This window comes from Aethalodelphis obliquidens, unplaced genomic scaffold, assembly GCF_003676395.1.
Source record: "Aethalodelphis obliquidens isolate GAN/ISIS:26980383/991018 unplaced genomic scaffold, ASM367639v1 scaffold46, whole genome shotgun sequence".
NCBI lineage: Eukaryota > Metazoa > Chordata > Mammalia > Artiodactyla > Delphinidae > Aethalodelphis > Aethalodelphis obliquidens.
The window spans coordinates 13,481,852-13,503,654 of record NW_020837990.1 but is presented as its reverse complement, the minus strand read 5'-3'; the positions used below and the strand labels follow the sequence as shown (position 1 = coordinate 13,503,654).

The following is a 21,803-nucleotide window of genomic DNA, read 5'->3' as shown; positions in this document are numbered from 1 at the left end:
GACAAGAAAATCTCATACAGTCAATTAAACTGAGTTGATGGTTCTCTGATATGAGAATATAGACTTAATACGTATCTGATTCTAGGAGCGCAGTGTAAATATAATATCTAAGAAAAATGAAGACTTTGTGTATGAAGCATAACTTGTTTGGTAAACAGTAAGATTAGAAAACTATAAAAGAAAAAAACCTCTTTTTCTAGAGAGACTGACCATGGCCTATGACCAAAAGGTCAAAGTTCCAATTCAACATTAATTACATTTTATGAAATTTCCAATGTTAAGCAGAAATTGGGCTCATTAGCTAAAACGAGTCTACAAAGGGCAATATTGCTCTGGTGGGACTGTTAACTCTGAAGAATGGTGTTTTATTTAATAGACAAAATGGACTTCATACATATCCATTATCAGTGCCTTTAAAACCAAACAACTTTAAAATTTAGCAGCAGTTTCTGCAAGTACAAAAATACACATTTATTACATAACATATGGTAGTAAAATTTGTCAAGATATATTATACAAACTCAAAAGCATTTTAGATAAAGCATTGGTCTAATATATTATAGATTGACAGAGTATGATAAAATGACATGTAGTCTGTCTTCAAATCATACAATATAATACTTTACAGCAATATTAACTATTCACATTAAATGTTACAGGAGTATCTAAGGGAACACAGAGAGTAGGAATGGTTATTGAAGAACCTCAGCATCTATTTTCTTCCATGCTTCAAACTGAGTGGATGATTTCCTATCCATCAATATGAAAGCAAAAAGGATAGAACTATTATTTTGTTAAGTAGAGAAGCAATTTCTTCTAGAAAGACACTCCAAGCCATAAGAGCTTCATTCACATCTTGTGGTTCTGCAGTAGTATGCCCTAAGGGTGAGGGGAATCCCTGTTGCCTTTATATATTATACCACAAAAGATGCCTATGGACACTTAGGAGTCTAAATATAGGAGTGGTTAGTTATAAGGTAAAATCTACTTCACATCTGTGACTGAGATGGCCAGTGTCATAAAGGAGCTCTTTGGAGAGAGTTCTAAAAGTTAATTATAATGCTTAGGACAAACAGGGCCATGTCCCCTAGAGGTAGGTAGCACCTAGAGCTAATACTGAAAGGACTTCTTCTATCTTACAGAAAGCATTATTTTTTTTTCTATAACTGCAAAATGCAACCTTTAGGACAACAGTGAAAGAACATTTTGACATGAAAGTTTCTGGGTGGCTGAGAAAAATAACTTGGAATTAAGCAAATTTGTGGGAGGAAGGTCCATCTGAAACTGAACTAAAGAAACCAAATGGGCTCTAAGCAACTTCTTATAAGTAAGTATTTAAAATGAAGGAAGATGCACATTCACTTCTGATTCTACCCCTTCACACTGGCTGGCAAGGCCAAATAATCCATGGAAATAATCCAGGAGAGGTACTGGTATAAACTTTAAGGCAAGAGAGGAGAAATGTCCATGGATATGAAATGAACCAATGGGGTATAAACCATGAATCATTTGGAACAAAGAATATGTAAAAACTTCTGGAGGTAAGAAAATCCAAAGCCGATGACTGTCTGAAAGGAGGCCTGACAGCCACTCTTATGGCTCCTCTATTCTGTGACTCTTTATAACCTGCCAACCTCAAAACTGTTCTCAACTGCCAAGTGACAATCAGAAAAGGGATGATTTACCAGTGATTTTTTCTGGCTGACTAATCTAAGAGGCAAGGAGCAGAAAAACATTTCAACAAAGAGGAGCCATGCTTTGATCACATGTTGGCAATAGCAATCGTGTAATAGAGAAAGGACTGCTGTGGCAGTTTTCTCCTCCACACTAAGACAGCAAACACAGTCAGAAGGTCACCTTGTAACAGGAAAAATGCATTTCTGGAGAATGTTTCTAGCTCAGGCACCTTGCAAGGACATTGAAATGAGCAACCATCTCCTTCTTTCTCCTCACAGTTCTGTGTCCTGGAACCTCTGCAGAGCAATGAAACACTAATGGAAAAGCACAACCAACACAACCAAAGAAACAAAACAAACAAACAAAAACTATTATATCATGGTACTCATGGCTTTTGAATCACTGTAGTTTTCTTCCTCTCTAGTTGCATCAATGGGCTAATACCTGAAATGATGTTGTGAGGGCATGTGACTGACTATAAAATGTCACAGAAATGGCCACTGGTTCAGATTTGGGGAAAAGTTTCAAATAATTTCCTTTATTATTGAACATGTTTTCCTTCTGTAGCTTTGATTAGTGGCATTTTTCTTGCCTACTTATTAAACACATTCCATGGAATGTGGATGGTTTCTCTGAACCCTTCCCTCTCTCTCTACAGTTTCTATTCTTCACTTTTGACTTCCTGGCTTTCTCAGGTTACTAATTTCATCATACATGGCATATTTCCTCTACAGAAGATGCTTTCTCTAGCCCTCTGCTTGTAGCTCTTAAAACGCATGACAGGATCAAACCATGCTCTAATAAGGAAAAGCCTCCCAAACACTTAGGTGACAAAAGTTTTGTCTAAACTTTTTGCCAAATAGTCTCAATAAAGAGAATTCTTTTGTTGTCCTAAGTATTAGCAATGATTATCCTTATGCTACCCATCCCAGGTATTTTACACAAAGAGGTCATAATAATTATCTTTATATCATGATTAGCCCAGTTTCTGTTCTTGTAGACATCAGATTCTTATTGTGGTTAAATGTCTTTGGTCAAATGTCTGTCCTCAACGTCACAAACCACTGTAGGCCCTGAGTCTGGGCTGCACACATGATCCACAGTCAAAGAGCTGGGTGAGGATCTTCCGTGAGGCAGAGTACCAGGAGAACACTGCCCACTAATCTCTCCTTCCTCGGGTGACTTCATACAAAGCCCGAGTCTGTCTTCCACTAGGCTGACTGGAGAGCTACAGTGTTTCTCTGAGTCCTGGCTGGGGTAAGAACTATACCAGCGGGCTGTTTGCACAGCTCCAAGTCCTTCAGCTACCCCTTGGGGCATGTCTTTCTGTCTCTCATGCAGTGCGTTGGCTTCTGGAACACCAGAAGCCTGTGGAGGAGGCTCTGTGTGTCCTTTTAGAGAATCTATTTTATTTTCCTCTGGTCTGGGTGCCCTTGCCTTCTTTTTGAGGGACCAGTTTTTCAAACTGGCTACTCCATTTCTCAACCATGTGCTGGGGTGAAGAGTTACAGAATGCATTTGTGAATGCCACTCTACACTGTCCTTTTTTGTATAAGCCAGGTGGCCGCTGGCCTGCCCTGATGAGGGACCAGGAATTCCAGAAATGAGGCTGGAACTGCTAAAGTCAGAAGAAAGCTCTTCCTGCTTTCTTTGAGCCTGAAAAGTGCAATCTATTGGAGAGGAAGTTTCAGTGGGTGTAAACACGGAGTGTTCAGAAATCTGAGAAAAAACACTGTCTTGGGAGCTCACTGATGAGCCAGATGGAGAAGTGCCTGGGGAGGACAAGCTGGAATAGCTAGTCCTTGAGCAAATGTTTAATCTTGGGGGTAAAACCTTCTCAGTGTTTTGGTTTGTGGCACTAGTCTTGCCCACCTCAATCCCCATGACCAAACTCTGATTAATAAGCTTTTGCCCCTCCATTTGCAAAGACTTGTGCCGCTTGAGATAATCTTCCTCTCCATGCAAGAGACTGGCTTCATAGCTGGCTTTATGTTGTTTCTTTGAATGAATCCCCCTGAGATAGGTCAGTTTGCAGTGTTGGTCATCAATGTTGGGCTCTGAGCATCGCCGGTGCCTCCTTGAACTCTTGAGGGCATCTGTTGTGTGTGGTGGGGAGTATCCAGATGTATCTGTATCAAAGGTCTGGTTCCTGGGATGATCACATGAGGACATGTGACTATAAGATGCCATGGAAATAGCTACTGGCTTGGATTTAGGAAAAAGTTTTACATGATTTCCTTCGTTATCAGACAAGCTTTTCTTCTTAACATTTTTATTAGTGGCATTTTTCTTGATATCAGTGCCTACGACTAAACTCTTTTTAAAACATGTCTTACCCTCTTCCTGGAGGGGTTGATTCTGATTCAGATGGCTCTCATCTTTTTTTGAGAGAACTGCATCACAGCTGGACTTGCGTAGCTTTTTCTGATAAAACTCCCTGAGATAGGAAAGCTTTGAATCTAGATAGTCGTAGCTGGGCTCTGAGCAGCGCCGGTGTCGCCTCAAGCTTTTTGGAGCATCTGCTGCAGTTGTGGACAGGTGGCTGGGCGTGCTCATGCCAGAGGGGCCCCTGGCATGATCCTGCAGGGGTTCCTTTGTGTACACTGCAATGTTCACTGGCTTGGATTCAAGAGGCTGTTCCATTTGAATGTCTTCATCTTTAGAATGGTCTAAGTCAAAGTCGCTCAGGGTTAAAAGACCTTCTACCTCAGGCTGGTCGAGGTCATAGTCACTGAGGGTTAACACGGAGTCCATGCTTCTGCTACCCTGACCAAGTTTCTTTACCAAGTCACTACACGGGGCATCAACATCCTCATTCAGCTCATTCTCCAAGCTGTCATAGGAGGAGTCATTCAGTTGGAAGCAAGAGATATCTGTTGAAAAAGCGAATCATGATTATTGTTTTTACTTACCCAACTGTGATGATGTTTAGCTTAATTCTGTTTTCACGCAGATTGTTCAAATTCCTACTCTAAAGAAAGAAAGGATCTTTCACAGTCTTCCCAGTAGTAAGTGCAGAATTAAAAATAAACTGTTGGGGTATAATAGATTTACCTCAGTTCCTGAAGAAATGGGCTTTCCTTAAGTAAGATTTCCTCAAAGCAATGAGGAGATACCAAGAAACAGTTAAAAATATAAAGGAATTTAATGCCAGATATACCCAGGTTCTGAATAAGATATACCCAGGTTCTGAATAAGACTCTTATCTTTTAAATGGATTAGCTGGTGAATATACATAATTAACTCTAGTCTCAGAGATACCATTTACTAACCCTAACAATCTCTATTTCACAAAGATTTTCTACTATCCTTTATTTAATCTTTAATACAACCATCACATTTAGATATTATGGTTTATCCATATTTATAAACGAAGATAATGATTTTCAGTGGCATAGAATAATTGGCCAAAGGTAACATAACTAATAATTGGTGGTACAGGAATTCATAATCTGGAACGTTGAATGTCTTTACCCCTAACACACCCTGGCTTGCCCCATGATGCTAGTTGTTTTTAAAGTGTTTTTGCAGTGCACTAGAATTCTGAGAAGTCTCAGGGACCTCTAGGAGGAAGGTGAGGAGCAAAAAAACCAGGGCTGCCTCTACTGCCTCTGGGCCTTCTACTCCAGTTTCAACCACAGCAGCTGTGTTATTCATATTGGGGTTCCTTGTAAAGTTTTATTTAAAGAAAGGTTAAAAACATCATACCATATAATGCTGCCACTAACAACTTCTTGGAGTTTGGAACCTTGTCTTATACATTTCTTAACCCTACCACAGTGTTAACATACTCTGACCTATTAGCAGGCCTTCTAAGGAAGGAGCAGAAGTCCTAGGCCCACTAACCCAGGTGAGAGGCCCCTTCACCTGAGCTGCTGTGGGCTCCAGGATAACCACTGTCCCAGCTGATCTTCACAGATGTGTGTCTGTTTCCCACAAAAAACAATCCAATTATTCACAATACCTGAGGCATTCTCTCTAGTATCACATCTCACTGAAACCTCTCCCAAGAGGGAAGTGATTTCTTCTCCAAATATCCGACAGCAATTTTCAATCAGAAATTGTATAAGAAGAGAAACCTGTACAAAAAAGGGACAAAAATGAACTGCTACTTCTCATATAGCATGTCTATAAATCACATTTCATATATGAATCCTGATTCTAACAAAAAATGCAAAAGAATCCTGAGAAAAATTCATGTCTGCTTTAAAAGTATACAATACAGTTTCCTCTAACAAACTATAATACTTTCAAGAGTAGTTTGAGCATAGAAATTAACTTTAATCAGTGGACTAAAGTTATCATTTGTTATTATGTGTGGCCTTGGCTTAATGCTAACATTTTTATGCCAATAGTTCTGTCTTTAAAATTAGAGTAATTTTAAGTATTCTCTATAGGGCATTTGGGGTGAAGAAATAAACCTTCTCATTAAAATTCATGAAGCATCATTAGATGAACATTTATAAAATGCATTTCTTATGTAAAAGGCAGGTGTCATAAGCGTGGGAAGTGGGTAGGTATCCTCTGTGGATTTATTGTGAAGGAGAGAGACAGCTGGAGAGAAAACTTGCATTTTGCCTGACTAGTCTCTTCCCTTAGGCTCCCTAACTGGAGGTGCTTGGGGGAAGAGGTAAGATTTTACTAGGGAGCTTTGTGCCTCCATGGGATATACCGGAACCTTTACATAGTTTTCTTGCCCCAACAGCTGAGGCAAAGGAGCAGGCAGAATGTTGGGAGCAAGGGAAACCGATACCCCCACCCCTGTACTAACCACCAGGTCCTACACCAGTGTGATTTCAAGTAACTACTGTATGAACTATGTTGATATTATCAACACCTCCATGTTTTAGATGAGGAAACTGTGGATCAATGTAACTAATTTTGCCCAAGATTGTACATCTGGCAAGTGGTAGGGCTGAGAATCCAACCCTGACCTGTCAAATTCCAAAGTCCTTATTTCTTTTTAAAATCATATCAACTGCTTTCTTATCACTCTATGGTTTAAGTCAGTCAGTCATAGTTGGTTTTCCTCCTGAAAGGGAAAAGGGAAGTAATCCAACTGCTATCACTTTTTTGCTCAAGAAATCACCTTTCTACAGTCTACCAGGATAGGATAAAACACTCAATGAACTCAAATTTATAAGGGTATGTACTGAAGTTATTTAAGAAAATATCTTTCAGAATTAATACCCTGAATGTTAGGTTCAAAATGGGGACTTGGTCCCTCACAGCATAAAAATGAAAAACTTCATTACCTTTTTTGTAAATTCGTTTTCTAGTTCTGGACTGGAGGAAGTAGGAGGCCAAAGAATGCTTGGAGCGATGCACACTGCTAAATTAAATGCAGTCATCTGATTGGATGAGGAATGTTGCTCAATGTTGTATAATACCCCAAAAAGATACCTTAGGAGAATAACATTGGCTCTTGGAAGCTGGTCTAATAGCCTAAAGACAGAAAAATGCACTCTTTAAGCAAACATTTCATAGAAAACTTGTATAGCCAGGCAGCCCTTGCTTTTCACAGTTGAGATGTACAGGAAAGTGTGTTAACATGGTACATGCAAAGTGAGGACTGCCTGTACATAAGAGAGAAAGTGAGCACTGGAGATTTATTTATTTATTTTGTACACTGCCTTCACAATCCAATGAAAATGTGAAAGAATGCAGAAAAATGGTTCATAAAAAATTGCTGCCTGAAATATTTACCTGAAACTGGTACAATGTGTCTTATGCAAATCCTGTAACATTCCAGAATATTCTCAACCAATACCCCAAAAAACTTTCTGATGAAATTAAACAGTTGTACTTAATATGCTCCTTTACTTCCAAGTGGCAACACAAGGATTCTGTCTCTTGGTAAAAACCCAAACTTCAGCTACGAAGACTCCCGGGTCCGTTCTGAGAGCTTATGCTCTGCTCCCACAGCTTCCGAGATCAGTTTTGTCCCACATCTCTTTATCTCACTGGTGTTACTTTCACACATAAGTCAAGCTTACGACAGTATTTTTCCTACTGTTCCTATTTTGTAATTGATAAGGAATTTTAAATGAACATTCACTAAAAATGATTTTTACTACCATACAGAAAACATATGTTGATAGTCATGCTTGTTGCTTTTTTCCAGCAAGAATCTGTAACCTGGGGTTACACTGGGTAATCTGACTCCTGTTGCATAAACAGCAGAGGGGTGTTTTTTCAGCACTATGGACTGACAATGAGTACAGTTTTGTAGGGACAAATTATGAAAGATACTTAAATGGACCAAAAGATTACTGAATGTATTCAATGGAAAGTGAGGCACTGTCTACCATACTCTAGGGCAGTGGTCCCCAACCTTTTTGGCACCGGGGACCGGTTTCATGGACAACAATTTTTTCATGGACAGTGGGGTTGGGGGGATGGTTCAGGCGATAATGTGAGCGATGGGGTGCTATGCGGAGAAGCAGAAGAAGCTTCGCTCGCTTACCCGCCGCGCACTTACCTCCTGCTGTGCGGCCTGGTTCCTCACAGGCCGCAGACTGGTACTGGTCCATGGCCCAGGGGTTGGGGACCCCTGCTCTAGGGTATCTGATTCTATGGGGGCCCTAAACCTTTGAGTTATTTTACAACTCTGAAAACTGTAGATTACTGACAGCAGTGCACTTAACACTTGTCCATAGACTGGAAAATTCTGTCTGGTGGAGAGATAAATGGTTTATTTGTACATACACCCCCGTGCCCCAGTAGTAAAAGTCAGTTTTGCATCTACTTGTAAATTCATTTCAGCATTTCTGAGTTAACTATGTAAGTTGTGGTATTGATAGTTTGAAATCTCCTTTGAACTGGCAGTAATATCTTACTAGTTCTCTCATTAATTAATGTTTTAAATAAAATCTTTCACATGTGTTAATTCTGTATTTGTATGAAAGCCATAAGTCTACCCTCTTTAAAAAAAAATCACCCATTTAACAGTTTGTAGAATATAAAGTTTTAGACAATGAGCAACAAAATACAAAATCTGATGTTCACTACCTCTGAATGGTTTCCACCAAACCTTAATGGATGCAGAGATAGAATTTTGTTACATGGCTTTGATTCTGGTGTCTACAACAGTTATACTATTTTCTTCTACTGATAAAAGGTGTCTAACAATAGCAGTGTGTAGATAATAATTTGTATTTGAAAGCTGCTCAAGAAAAACCTGTACTAAACAAGCATAGGCAAATAAATGATATTGGGATTCTTGGGTTTTCAGAGAGCTGGAAGTATTGCTTTTCTTATAATGCAGGAAATATTCAGGAATCAGGATGGTGAGTCCTGCCAGCAACTTACCTTTGCATGAGTACAGACAATGCATTCTTTGCATGAGTACAGACAATACACTTTTCTCTCTGTAGTATTCCCACATACCCTTCTCCATATATCTCTTTCACTGATTATACTACACTGTTATTCTTTGTTTCGTCTATTCTATCTATTCGACTAGACTTAGTTCCCTGAGGGGAAGGAATTTTCTCTATGTGAATTCAGTTGCTAAGTGAAGTATATAAGGAATTGTCTGGTTAGTTAAATATTTACCAAAACTAAGATCATAAATTGTAGATTGGGTCTACTGTGTTAGCTATTGGTCTAATGGGTTTCAGCTCCTATCAGATTCAGATATACAGAAGGTGTACAATGGTAGAGTATTCCACGTTAATAAGGTTAGGGGAAAAAAACAATAACAATGACAGTAGCTAGCATAAATCTATTTTTAAACTGGTCCTCATGGATTTGACTTTGATAGTCATATTACATTAATAGACAAACTTATAAAATATAAGTTTTTTAAAAAGTATTTTTGAGAAATGACCAAATTAGAATAATTACCTTTGAACTGCATTTATTTTCTCTTCATCATTTCCTTGATCCATTACACAGACCCAATGATCATAGAGATCTGACGAAAAAGTACTTCCTGGAATATTTCGTAGAAAATCCTTATATAGAGGGAAAAATAAATATTTTAAATTGTTATTCTCATGCTAATTATATATGAGAGATATTACAAAGAAGACACGTTATTGGAAAGTACAGTTAAGGTGTCCCTTCTTTGGAATACACAGAGCTCTGTGCTAGCCCTTCAATGATGTGCACACATAGAAATGCATGCTTTGATATTTTTCTAACAAAAACCAGAGGGAAATTGGATTCTGGACTATAGTGGTAAAGATAATGGACAACCCGTTTGGGATGAAACCTCCTGTGTGTGTACATTTTAGCAAATTAGTATAACACGGCAGGGTCTGGCAAACCATCCTAAATCCTTTTTATTTCACTAGTTAAAAGAAATGCAGGAAGATATTTGTGAGATTCATAATGTGGTAATCAGTCATCCAATCATTCTATACATATTTATTCATATATTCCAGGCATTGTTTAAGGTGCTAGGGATAGAGTAGTAAATAAAACCAAGTCCCTGTTATTTTAGAACTTTATATTCCAGTGGCATTGGTGAATAATTCCATCCAGAGGTACTTAGAATTTCTCCTTATATTCCCCATAGAAGGGCTCTCATGTATCATGGGGAGAAAGCACTCCAGGCTATGACTGGGCTCTGGGAGCCTAGGACAGCACCCCATGCCTAATGCACATTAAATAATATGTCCCTGGGGGCTTCCCTTCCCTGGTGGCACTGTGGTTGGGAGTCCGCCTGCCAATGCAGGGGACACGGGTTCGTGCCCGGGTCTGGGAGGATCCCATATGCCACGGGGCGGCTGGGCCCGTGAGCCATGGCCGCTGAGCCTGCGCGTCTGGAGCCTGTGCTCCGCAACAGGAGAGGCCACAACAGTGAGAGGCCCGTGTACCGCAAAAGAAAAAAAAAAAAAAAATGTCCCTGGTACATTATCCTGTCTGGCCTTTGAGAGCCTTTTATTTTGAGGCCACTGGCAGGGCTAGGTGTGGTGAAACCAGACTATGACACAAGTAGAATATAATCAATGGAGTTTGTTGTTTGACATATGTTAATAAAAAGCTTAAAAATGAACTAATTTTGGTCCTCGTCCTATGTTCCTTTCTGATCTAGGCCAACTCTCTCTGCTGCTTTTGGCATGGTTCTAACAAGCCAAGCTTGCAAAGTCTGATCTCCACCTTAGTAAACTTCAGGCAGACAAAACTCAATTTCATATCTAAGCACTGTACCCATGGTTGACTATCCTCTTGCAAGTTCCTGCCTACAACATGGAGATAGGTGAAAGTCTGCAATTGAATAATTTTAATCCTTGCTGGAAAATCGAATCAGCAACTTCATCTATGTGCTTTAAAACGGCAATGCACAACTTGTTGCTTATATGTCATGTTTTTATTACTAAGATGGAAGCTGTGATACCTAAGTGTTGCAGTTAGCTAATTAGGTGAACATGTCCCCCACCAGCTTATTATCTCCTTCAGGGCAGGATCAGACCCTCACCTTCTACATCATACACCTTAATGCCAAGCACAGTCCCAGACATAGTCGAGGTCATTACTGAAGTGTTGCTATTTGTCATATGGTCAAATATTAGTGAAGGACAAGGGAAGGTCAACTAACTATAACTGAGATTCTAAAATAATTTTTATAAACCTCTTTGTAGTCATGTTACCTATTATTATACATTTGTTTTAGAGTAGTTAACAAGTAGGAAGATGACTGATACAAAGTCTCTCTCTGTTCTATTATATTTTTCAGCAGAAATGTACCTGGATACTTGTGATTCAGATGTGTCATCACAAAAGTTACCTCTTTCTTTTGGGTAAAGCTACCGAATTTTCACAATTTCAGACTAATTTTAGTTGCTGCACCTACTTTAAAAGTCAGAGTCAGAAGAGCCAAAATCTGTTATTTCAAATTGGGGCAGTGACAATGCCTCTCTTTTTAAATCTAAGTGGAAAAAATACTTATGATCTGTTTTGAAGAAAAACATCATTAAATCTTAAAACTTACACTTGAAAGATAATAACTTGTAACATCTCAATGAACTCTCCACAGCTGGAATAACAAGTTGCGAAATAACAACCACCATCGGTCTGAGAAAGGATGTGAGAGCTGGTTCTGAATTACAATCACCAACTCTTAGCACTCAACGGAAAGCCTCCTCCCCTCCAAAACCAGAACCCAAGCCATCAGCAGAATGCCCATATTAATTTGAGACGAGATTCCTAGGATTAAAAATAAACTTTTCCTCAAAGGTCTGATGGATCAAAATTACAGTATCTCAAGCAATTTTCTTCCAATTATAGTTTGAAGGTTAAGCTTATATTTAAACAAAACCAGTATAAGCAAAACATTTAAAGGAAAACTTAAGTATCACTTCCAAATAGTCTTAAAAACAAGAAACAAAACAAAACAAAAGCTCAAAAACTTTCGGCAAAAAGTTTCCCTTTCCTGCAACCACTTGGAAGAAATGAGAGTAAAACACAGTTATATGATTATGAAACTTTAGTTAGTTGGAACCCATCTAACCAGACTTTTCAATCATTTGGATTACTTTCTGTCTTTTGTTTATTCCTCTATAAGTACAATTTCTTCAATCTGAAATACAGTTTAACTCTTCTAGAACCATACTTCTTTGTAATAGCCTCAACAATTTAGTACAAAGTTTTAAGAAGCATAGTGCTGTGATGAATAGCATAGTAAGGAAAATTTTCTAAAACATAGGCTTTAACTTCTTAAATTAAGAGATGGGAGAAAGCCTAATTATATGAAAAAAAAATTCATCATGCATATATCTGCATGTATGTGGCTAAGCACACCATACATACTTTTATTGTACTCCAGGATTGAAGGGTAATCACAAATCCTGTGTAAAATAAATTAGATGACCCTAGCTCCAATTCTCCAGTTCTTTTGAGTGATACTTTATTGTGAAAGTCCATGTCAGGGATTGTTTAAGAGCAGACATGGCTCTTTTACCAAGAGACATCTGATTGTTCATTAAGTCATGAAGTATGATTCTGTAAGCAACTGACCAGCAGTAGGGATATGGAAGAGTCTTCTTCACCATGTTTTCCTTAATTTGGTTTTTATGCTCCAGGCCCTGGGATGCAGGCTGGGGCACTGTCTCCACCCCTAGCTCTGGTGCATTCCAACCCTGCTGGGAGATGGGAGCCTGATGCTGGTCTGCAGAAGCTATTGCTGAGGCCAAAACCTCCGCTAAAAGCTGGTTTTGACTCTAGGTTTTCCAAAAATGTGAGGCATTTTCAAGAATGTGAGGAGGAAAACATTTTAGAAGTCTAACTCAAATGTGGATGTGAGTTAAGTAACCACAGGGGTGGGTTCTAGGGTTTTTTTTGCCATAAGTAAGCTTATCTGCCACAAGCATTTTTGCTGCAAAAACTTCCACCAAATAATGAATTGGCTGTAAGGCAATTCTACCATAAAAGGTAAAATAACAAAAAAATAAATGAGGAACATTAAAAAGGATATAATGAAACACGAGAATAACAAAATTAAAGACTTTATTGTGAAATGCAAAATATCTGAACGCATTTAAAATGTGTGTAGATTCATGGCAATACTGCGCAATTAACTGACATTATTTTGTGGGTTGCACTTAAGCACTTGTCTTCCAAGTCTTTCATTCATAGTATTTTATACATTTTTTTTGCTTGTTGATTCGTCTTTTGTTCAGCATCACACTTTTTCTTTTTTTGCTAAAATTTCTTCCTTCATTAAGAGAGGCACCAGGTTTCAAATACTACGTACTAGGATGCATATTTGTGCCTGAGTGCTTGTGAAAGCCTTCCACACCATTGTATGTTTTTGGCATACTGTCACTTGTCCATTGATAAATGTTCCTAAGTTCTAGGGGAAATGTGCGTTCATGCTATGCCTTCAAGGCCCTTGGCCTCCTTCACTTCCAATGTAGTGTGTTTCAAAATATGAAACCAACTCTTGGGACCAATCATCATCATCTGTCATGATTTTTATATTGTGTATGTCAAAACAAACTGTCAACCAGTTATTTTATTTTTTATGGTAAAGTTGACCTGTGGCCAATGAGTTATGTGGCAAAAATATTTGCAGCAAAGAAGCTTACTGTGAAATACCGGACACACATGGGATGAAGGGTGAGAATCTTTAAGAATGCCAAATGTGGTAAGGATTTCATAAAAGAAGGACTGGATGTTGGAGTCATTCCTACTCCAACTTTACTTTTAAAAGGCATTAGGGGGAGACTGTATAAATGAATGGAATTTTCAGTGGTCTCAGTGAGCAATTTTTTGTTTCAGTTGTTAGGCAAATGTTTGTTTACTCTGGTAAACTCTGTTTCAAAGTTTAATAAAAGTTTACTTTTGAAAATTTCGCCTTTATTAGGAAGATAGTGAGATTGTGAGAAAGTCATCAGGATGTTTACTTTGGTAAACATGCTGTGTGTTATGATTATTTTAAATTTTTATTTAATTTTTTTGCATGGGATTGGCAGATGTGAAGATGAGGAGAGTGCTGTGGGATGAAAAAATTTTAAAAAGCCTATCTGACATACCATATCATTAGCAGTGGCTTTTAAATGCCCATGTGACATTGTGAAGTGTTATTTAACACTTTTTAAGATTCTAATTCTATTATGGTCCTTTGCAGATGGGGATAATGTTATAGTGAGAGAAACCAGTTGTCTTTCTCCAGAGCTATGCTGTGGGGCGGATGAAGGGAGAACTTTCCCTACCTTTAAGACAGATGCTATCACGAAAATAGATTCACAGTCTAGTTGTACTTCAGCTCCAGAATTCAGTTTCTCTTTCAGCTCTCTGCAGGATTTCACATTGGCCGACTGTCTGAAGATGCCTTTTGTGAGGGGTCCTTTTTGGTTAAGAAAGAAAAGCATATCCTATGGGGAACAAGGGAAAAAAAATCAAAATGGCGCCTCATGCATAACAAGCAAGGGAACATATATTTGCCCTCTCCAGCTGCCAGAGGCTAGGGTATAACAGGGGGAAGCCCTGAAGGATTGGGGCTAGATGGCCTCCTAGAGATTTAAAGTCAATTTGTTTTCTGCTATCTTTAAATCTCTTTCTCCTATTTATTCTTGCTATATTCAACATCTAAAACACTTTACTTTAAATGCTTGCTTTAATGAGACTGTCTTTTTTCAGTGAACCAACAGTCACTTCAAGGTACCTGTTAACTTGTCTCTCTCCTCCCTAACTACTCTTTCCCCATTATTCTCTAATATGGACTCTTTTCCCCTAATATGGAAATGCTCTTGCCAAATTCACTCTCCACTTGCTTGTCTTTCTTTTCATATGACTTTACATTTTATTCTACTTCCTGTATTTACTTCCTTCTTTTAAAATCAGCCTCCAAAATCATCTCTTCCAGGAAGTTTTCTTCATTCCATTCCATTCCATTCTGTTCAACCTTTCATTTTGCTTTCTTTCTTTCTGTGTGTCCTCTGCTTGCCATGTAGGAAGAGAATAGGTGTTGGAGACGAGCAACCCATGGGATCTGGAACCTAGCTATGACACATATTTATTGTGTGACCTTTGGTAAACTCGAGGGTTTTTTTCCCTTTAATTTGTAAAGTAGGAATGATGGTGATGATGATGATGATGAAGATGGTAACTACCCTCTAAATCTGTTGTGACGGATAAGCAATAAAGTGGCTAGACTAGTACAATAGATGCACAATACAGGAAAAAAGTGCCAGGCATCTAGCATAGTGCTTGGAGGATAGTGGACACTCAATAAATGTTGCTTAACAGTGATCATTTACTATATTAACCAGAGACAATAATACTCAGTGGCTTTCATTTGATCTCTTCTACATACAAAAGATAATTAAATGCCAGCAGATGTATCTTTATGCTTAAACACCTGGAATACAAATATAAGATTTAGTATAGAAATATAAGATTTGGTCTCTGTTGCTAAAGTGATTAAATGAGACTTTCTGAACAATGTAGGGTTCAAGAAAGGCTGTGGGAGAAATGTGAGGGCTAATGTGGATTCTCTTTCTACAAAGCAGATTCTAATTTATCTGAGCAAGTTTATGTGGCTTTTCCCTGAAACCAGTAGACTAGATCATCTCTCCCCATTATGTCTGCCTTATGACTCTGCAATAGCTTAATCAGATTTTTATTCTTTGAAGTAATAATAAAGATTCTCAGCCAGAGCCATGGGTGTCTATAATTTTCCATCTGGGGATAGATTTACCTCCCTGACCTCTCCTTTCCTAAACCTACTTTCCTGTTAGTGTTACAGGCCAAAATGAGACTTACCAAGACAGCTTTGGGCAGATTGTCGTTCTCACAGATATTTGGCAGAGAAACCCCAAAGAGCTGTCCTGGCACAGGAGATGTTGGTGACATGGGCAAGTTATCCAGGTGAGTGCTAGAGCCCCGCCAGAAGGCCCAGTTTATGATGGATCTTCTCCTTTTAAATGTCTTCTGACCTGAATCTAAGCAAGAAGTGAGATTATTAGGGAAAATAATTTAATTCACTTAATCTTATTTCTACAGTTCTCATTTTACAGTTCGTTCATTACTATGGCACAGTAGTTTATAAATTAAGGAAGAATTAAACATTTGGGTTATTCGCCTAACTATCTTGGAGACATCACTGTGCTATTTAGTTAAGTTCTGGCACTAAATTTTCATAGGTAAAAGAAGGGATCCCTTACTGAACTATAACAAATTAAAGCAAAAGGGTTTCATACCAACACATATCCCATTTTGAAGTGGAGACTAAGCATACAAAGAAAGTTGAAGATTAAATTAGATCACAATTAAATAGTGAGAAAAAGAAAGGAAGAAGGAGAAAAGGAGAGAGGAGAGGAGAAGGGGAAAGAGGAAGAGGAGGAGGTAAACAAAGAGGAAGGAGAAGAATTAGGGGAAGAAGAGTTGTCTCTATTAAGTTGCTCTCTAGAAACAAGAATGCTTTATTATCTGATGTTCCACTCTACTACTGAGGATAGAGGTATAGGAAACTAGTGTTCTATATTCCCCCCCTTTTTTCCAACTGCAAAGACTTTCATGTATCTTTTCGGTTCCTGACTTTAAAAAGCATGTTTAAGGAAGCATGGATGGATACAAACATGAGTGAGACTTGCCCTTGCCATGGTAAAGTTTACAATCTAATGGGGGAACAAGGCTGGTGATGGGGGGGTGAGGGAAAAGCAAGTATATTAATAAATAAAATGTCATAATGGGGGAACAAAGCATCAAAGGTATTCAGAAGAACAATAAAGCACATCTATCTACCGATTAGGAGTGAGGGAGTGATCCTGGAGTCATGTGCATTTGATGTGAATTTTGAATGAACACAATTTCAATAGGTAGAGGATCTAGCACCACGACTTGCGTGAAGTTAACTACTCAATAAATCATTCTCAAACAGTAATTGAACTGAGGAGACATTTAGGTGGTAAAGATAGTATGAACAAAACAGGCAGAAGTAAGAAAGGTCAACAGCAAATCATGATTTTGTGAGATCATAATTCTAAGACATTTTTGATGTCAGCTGTATCTAATTTTAACATGAAAACTGATTGATTTGCACAGAATTTGATACTTAAAAAGACAGCTCATTAAGGTTCCTTTTGGACCTTTCTGCCGTGTGTGTCCTCTGGCCCTCAATACATACGCACAGGTAACAACTATAAACTCTGGACAAAATTAAAGAAAAATATAAAGGCCTACCTGAAGGCACTAAAGAGTAACCAAAAGAAGATAGACAGTGGAGGTAAAAGTCTAATGATTGGAAGAAGGGAATGGCATGGCACTGGGTAAGTTTCCTATTTTTACAGCTTTCAGCCAGAGGACGGGCCCCAGGGTGTAGGGGTGACTAAAATTGGGAGAGAAATCTGCACTCTTACTGGCTTGAAAAAACTAGAGAATAGAGATGGAGGTAACCAGAGCAGCTGGGAAGTGAGGGGGGGGGGGGAGCGAATCCCAGAAAGGAGAAAACTGAATAGTGGGAGCCCCAAACATTGTGTATAAATCCTGCCCAAATCTCTGGCTGATGCCCGAAGCATGCACCTGTGTGGGGCAGATTCAAAACAACTTGCAGTTAAGGCTAACAGCGCTGAGATTTGAAAGGCCATAACTCCCAGGTGGCGACCACACAGGGTTAGACTCCATTTTCTCTAGGGACAGTGCATGGGATTAGTCAATACACTTCAGCTGTGTGGTCCTGACATGCAACCAAGATGCCAGAGATGACGTTCAGCTACTCAGCACTCCCTGACAATGGAACAATGAAGGAGATGATCTTTTCAGGGAGGACACGATCGGCAGTGTCAAATGCTCATTTCAAACAAGTGTTTTATACTGTTTATTTCCTTAGCGTAACCAACTTAAACCAAATACTAAAAAAGCCAAATCGTGGGAGGATAATCAAATAAGTAACATTTTACTGAAAAGCCTTCAGACCATCATCCACCCTTGGCTTCCTCAGGATACAGTCAGTGCATCATTAATGTGCATACATCCAGGTGTAAAGGTCTTTGGTTCTGGAGTCAGGAGCCCACTTAGACTCCTGGCTCAAACACTAATTTGTGCACGTTACTTACCCTTTTTCTTCAATTTTAAAATGAGAACATTATCTACACCTCAAAGCCTTATTGAGAGGATTAAATAGGATAGTGTATGAAAAGTGCTACTTTGCTCAGGGCGTATAGGTCATAGCAATCTTGATTAAAGCTGCTAAGACACCAATCTCCTCTCCACAAAGAGGACCTCCTCCCCACACCCTTTCTCCATCTGTGTAACAGCCTTCAGGAAGTATGCAGACAGGAAGGAATACCAGACTCTGCTTAACTAAAGCACTTCCTTTCTGCCCTGACACTCCCAATCTCCACCATTTTAAAAAAACAGAAAAGGAAACTGAACCTTATTCTTAAACCCAAAAGGGGGTTCCTGTAGGCCAGCAATGTCAATCTGTGCAAATGTTTGTTTAATATGTATCTTTATATATGTTGAGTAGTTGTACTCAGTCTGGTTTCCTCACATTTAATCTGGTTTCACTATTTCAAAACCAGATTTATTTGATTTTTTTAGCTTTCACACACTTATTAGGAAGAATGCTCTATCATAAAGTTATATACCCAGCTATCTGATGAATGTAGACAGAGGATAAAGTAGAAATTGAGTTCTGTACTTTATTATAAATGCTTTCAGCTGCAGCCATGCCTTTTATTATATACAACAGTCAATTTTAGAGTTCATGTTCCCTTTGGGACTGAGAGAAAAAAAATTTCATTAAAGTTTACTTTCTTGCAGAGGTTTTAATGCATAGCTCTTACTTTCTAAATGTCAAAGGCTGATGAAAAAACATGCAATTGTTATAAAAAAGATTAGGATGATGTAAATGCAGAGCAAATGAAATTCATGTACATCCAGCTTTCCTAAACAATTCTGGTAAGATTCAAGCTAGAGTTTCTTCATGCTTAAATTATGGAACTGAATATTAAAAATTGTAATTCTTAAAAGTTTGTGCTTATAGATTATTAAAGAGTAATAAATAACCACAACAAAAACCCCTTAATTAGAAATTTTAGCAAGATGGTGATGTAGGAAGATCTTGAACTCACCTCCTTCCATGGATACACTGTATCTACAGCTATATATGGAACAATTTCCTCTGAATAACCCCTCAAAACTGGCGGAGAGACCCTGTTACATTGGGCAAATGAGAAGGAAACTACATCCTGTTACATTGGGCAAATGAGAAGGAAACTACATCCAAGTGGGTAGAAAAGGCTGAGACACTATCTCACCATAAACCCCACCCCTTGTGCAATGGCCCATAGTCAGGAAGAAACTCAAAACCCAGAGCTTCCCCAGAAGGAGTGAAGGGTTCATACCCCACATAGGTCACCCCAACTTTTAAGATCTGGCATCTGAGGGATGAGCTCCCAAAACATCTCACTTTGAAGACCAACATGTCTCATGCCATGAGACATGTGGGGCTTTGTGGAACTGAGGGAGGGTTCTTTTTTTTAAATTTTTAAAATTTATTTTATTTTTGGCTGCACTGGGTCTTTGTTGCTGTGTGCAGGCTTTTCTCTAGCTGTGGAGAGTGGGGGCTACTGCTGTGCACGGGCTTCTCACTGCAGTGGCTTCTCTTGTTGCGGAGCATGGGCTCTAGGTGCACGGGCTCAGTAGTTGTGGCGCGTGGGCTCTAGAGCACAGGCTCAGTAGTTGTGGTGCATGGGCTTAGTTGCTCTGTGGCATGTGGGATCTTCCTGATCTAGGGCTTGAACCTGTGTCCCCTGCACTGGCAGGTGGATTCTTAACCACTGCGCCACCAGTGAAGCCCTAAGGGAGGGTTCTTAAAGGGCTTATGCCCAGGCTCACCCACCCCAGAGCTCAGTCCACAAGCAGCCCTTTGAAAAGCACCCAGACTTCATGTGAAAGAGTTTCATTTACTAATTTTAAAGCATTGGTCTAAGGGGCAGGGGTCTGCTGGGATACTCCCCAGGACAGAGGCTGGTGGACACTATCTTCCTACTCTCCTCTGTACTGCTAAAGCCTGCAGGCACCATCTTTTTCCCCCCCTTTCTGGTGGGTGTCATCTTTTACTTTTTCTTCTTTCTTTCCTTTTCCTCCCGTCCTCTTTTTCTTTCTCTTCTTTTCCTTTTTTCAGTGGATGCCACCTTTGTACTCCCCCTCTGCCCCGCTTCAGCTAGTGGGCACCATTTTTGTGCTTTCCCTCTGCTGTGCTCCAGAGTGTCTCTATCTCCTGGAGGGGAGGCTCTACACACCTCTGGTGCACTGGTTTTTACATTTGGTGTCACAGTTTTTGCAGCTGTCACCCAGGGAATGCCCCTTGATCACCTGACCAGGGGGGCTTGCATTCCTGGGTCCCACAGGACTGTAACAATTATAGAGACAGTTCTTAGAAGACTACCATCCCTAGGATATTGCACAGACAGCAGACTGAAACACACCCCCAGTCTTTTTGTAAAAGTGGCCAATTTGCTCATCCAGGAACTTCAGCCCTGGGGGCAGGCTTCAGGTTTGGCACACACCTAGAGGTTATGGAGGTGCTCTCAAAGAAGGTACCCAGGGGACACCATCTTTTCACTCCCCTATGCATGACTACAGAACAGTGGTATCTCCCAGAAAGGAGTTTATACACCCACTTGGAGTCCCAATTTTTGTGACTGCTGCCAGGGGACACCTCCAGATGGCTTGGCTCTGGGGGCCAGCATGCTTATGCTTGCAGTCCTAGAGGACTGCATATATTTTCATTCTTGAAAAGCTGCTGCCTGAGGACCTGGTTTCCAATCAGCCTGAATAAAAGGTACTGACTGAGCTCTCTCCCCTTTGGGACACTGACTAATCTTGGTACATCCTCAACTACTGGGAGCTATTAAAAATAAAATAGGCTGCTTGGACAATTACAAAGGGTTGAGAGAAAACCAAGAGCTAGGGCAGGGTTGAATGAAAAGGTTCATCTCTTACACAAGGACAATGGTTCAAGACTGGAAGAGGTGGTTGTTTCATGTAATGCATAGAAACCAATATAGAATCAAGCAAAATGAAGAAATAGAGAAATATGTTCTAAATGAAAGAACAAGATAAAAGCTCAGGAAAAAAGTTAACGAAGTGGAGATAAGTAATTTACCTGATAAAAATTTCCAGCAATGGTCATAAAAATGCTCACTGAACTTGGGAGAAGAATGGATGAACACAGTGAGAACTTCAACAGAGACAGAAAATATAAGAAAGTTCCAAACAGAAGTCACAGAACTAAAGAATACCTGAATTGAAAAATACCCAGGGGGAGGGGTCAACAACAGATTGATGAGGCAGAGGAAATGATCAGTGAACCTGAGACAGGGCAAAGAAACTCACCCAATCAGAGAAGCAAAAAGAATGAAAAAAAGTGGAGATTAAACAACATGCTACTGTTAACAACCTATGGGTCAATGAAAGAATCAAAAGTGAAATAGAAAAATACCTTGAGACAAATGAAAATATTATATACAAAACTTACGGATGCAGCAGAAGTTCTAAGAGAGAAGTTCATATCAATAAATGCCTACTTCAAGAAACAAAAAAACTCAAGTACACAACTTAACTTTACATCTCAAGGAACTAAAAGAACAAACTAAGCCAAAGTTACTAGAAGGAAGGAAATAACAAATATTAGAGCACCAGTAAATGAAATAGAGACTAAAAGACAG

The 21,803-nt window shown here is 39.3% G+C and overlaps 1 protein-coding gene across 1 annotated transcript in view; it reads right to left on the bottom strand.

Moving 5' to 3' along the window:
• Positions 1-446: 446 nt before the first annotated feature.
• Positions 447-21,803, bottom strand: part of ARHGAP20 (Rho GTPase activating protein 20) — a 148,769-nt gene continuing 127,412 nt past the window's right edge. Inside the window, exons 10-15 of the mRNA XM_027082366.1 lie at positions 15,892-16,070; positions 14,340-14,501; positions 9,526-9,635; positions 6,933-7,122; positions 5,642-5,756; positions 447-4,550 (exon numbers count right to left, since the gene is read on the bottom strand). Coding sequence (XP_026938167.1) covers positions 2,698-4,550; positions 5,642-5,756; positions 6,933-7,122; positions 9,526-9,635; positions 14,340-14,501; positions 15,892-16,070 — 2,609 coding nt within the window. The 3' untranslated portion in view covers positions 447-2,697. The remainder of the gene's footprint in view (positions 4,551-5,641; positions 5,757-6,932; positions 7,123-9,525; positions 9,636-14,339; positions 14,502-15,891; positions 16,071-21,803) is intronic.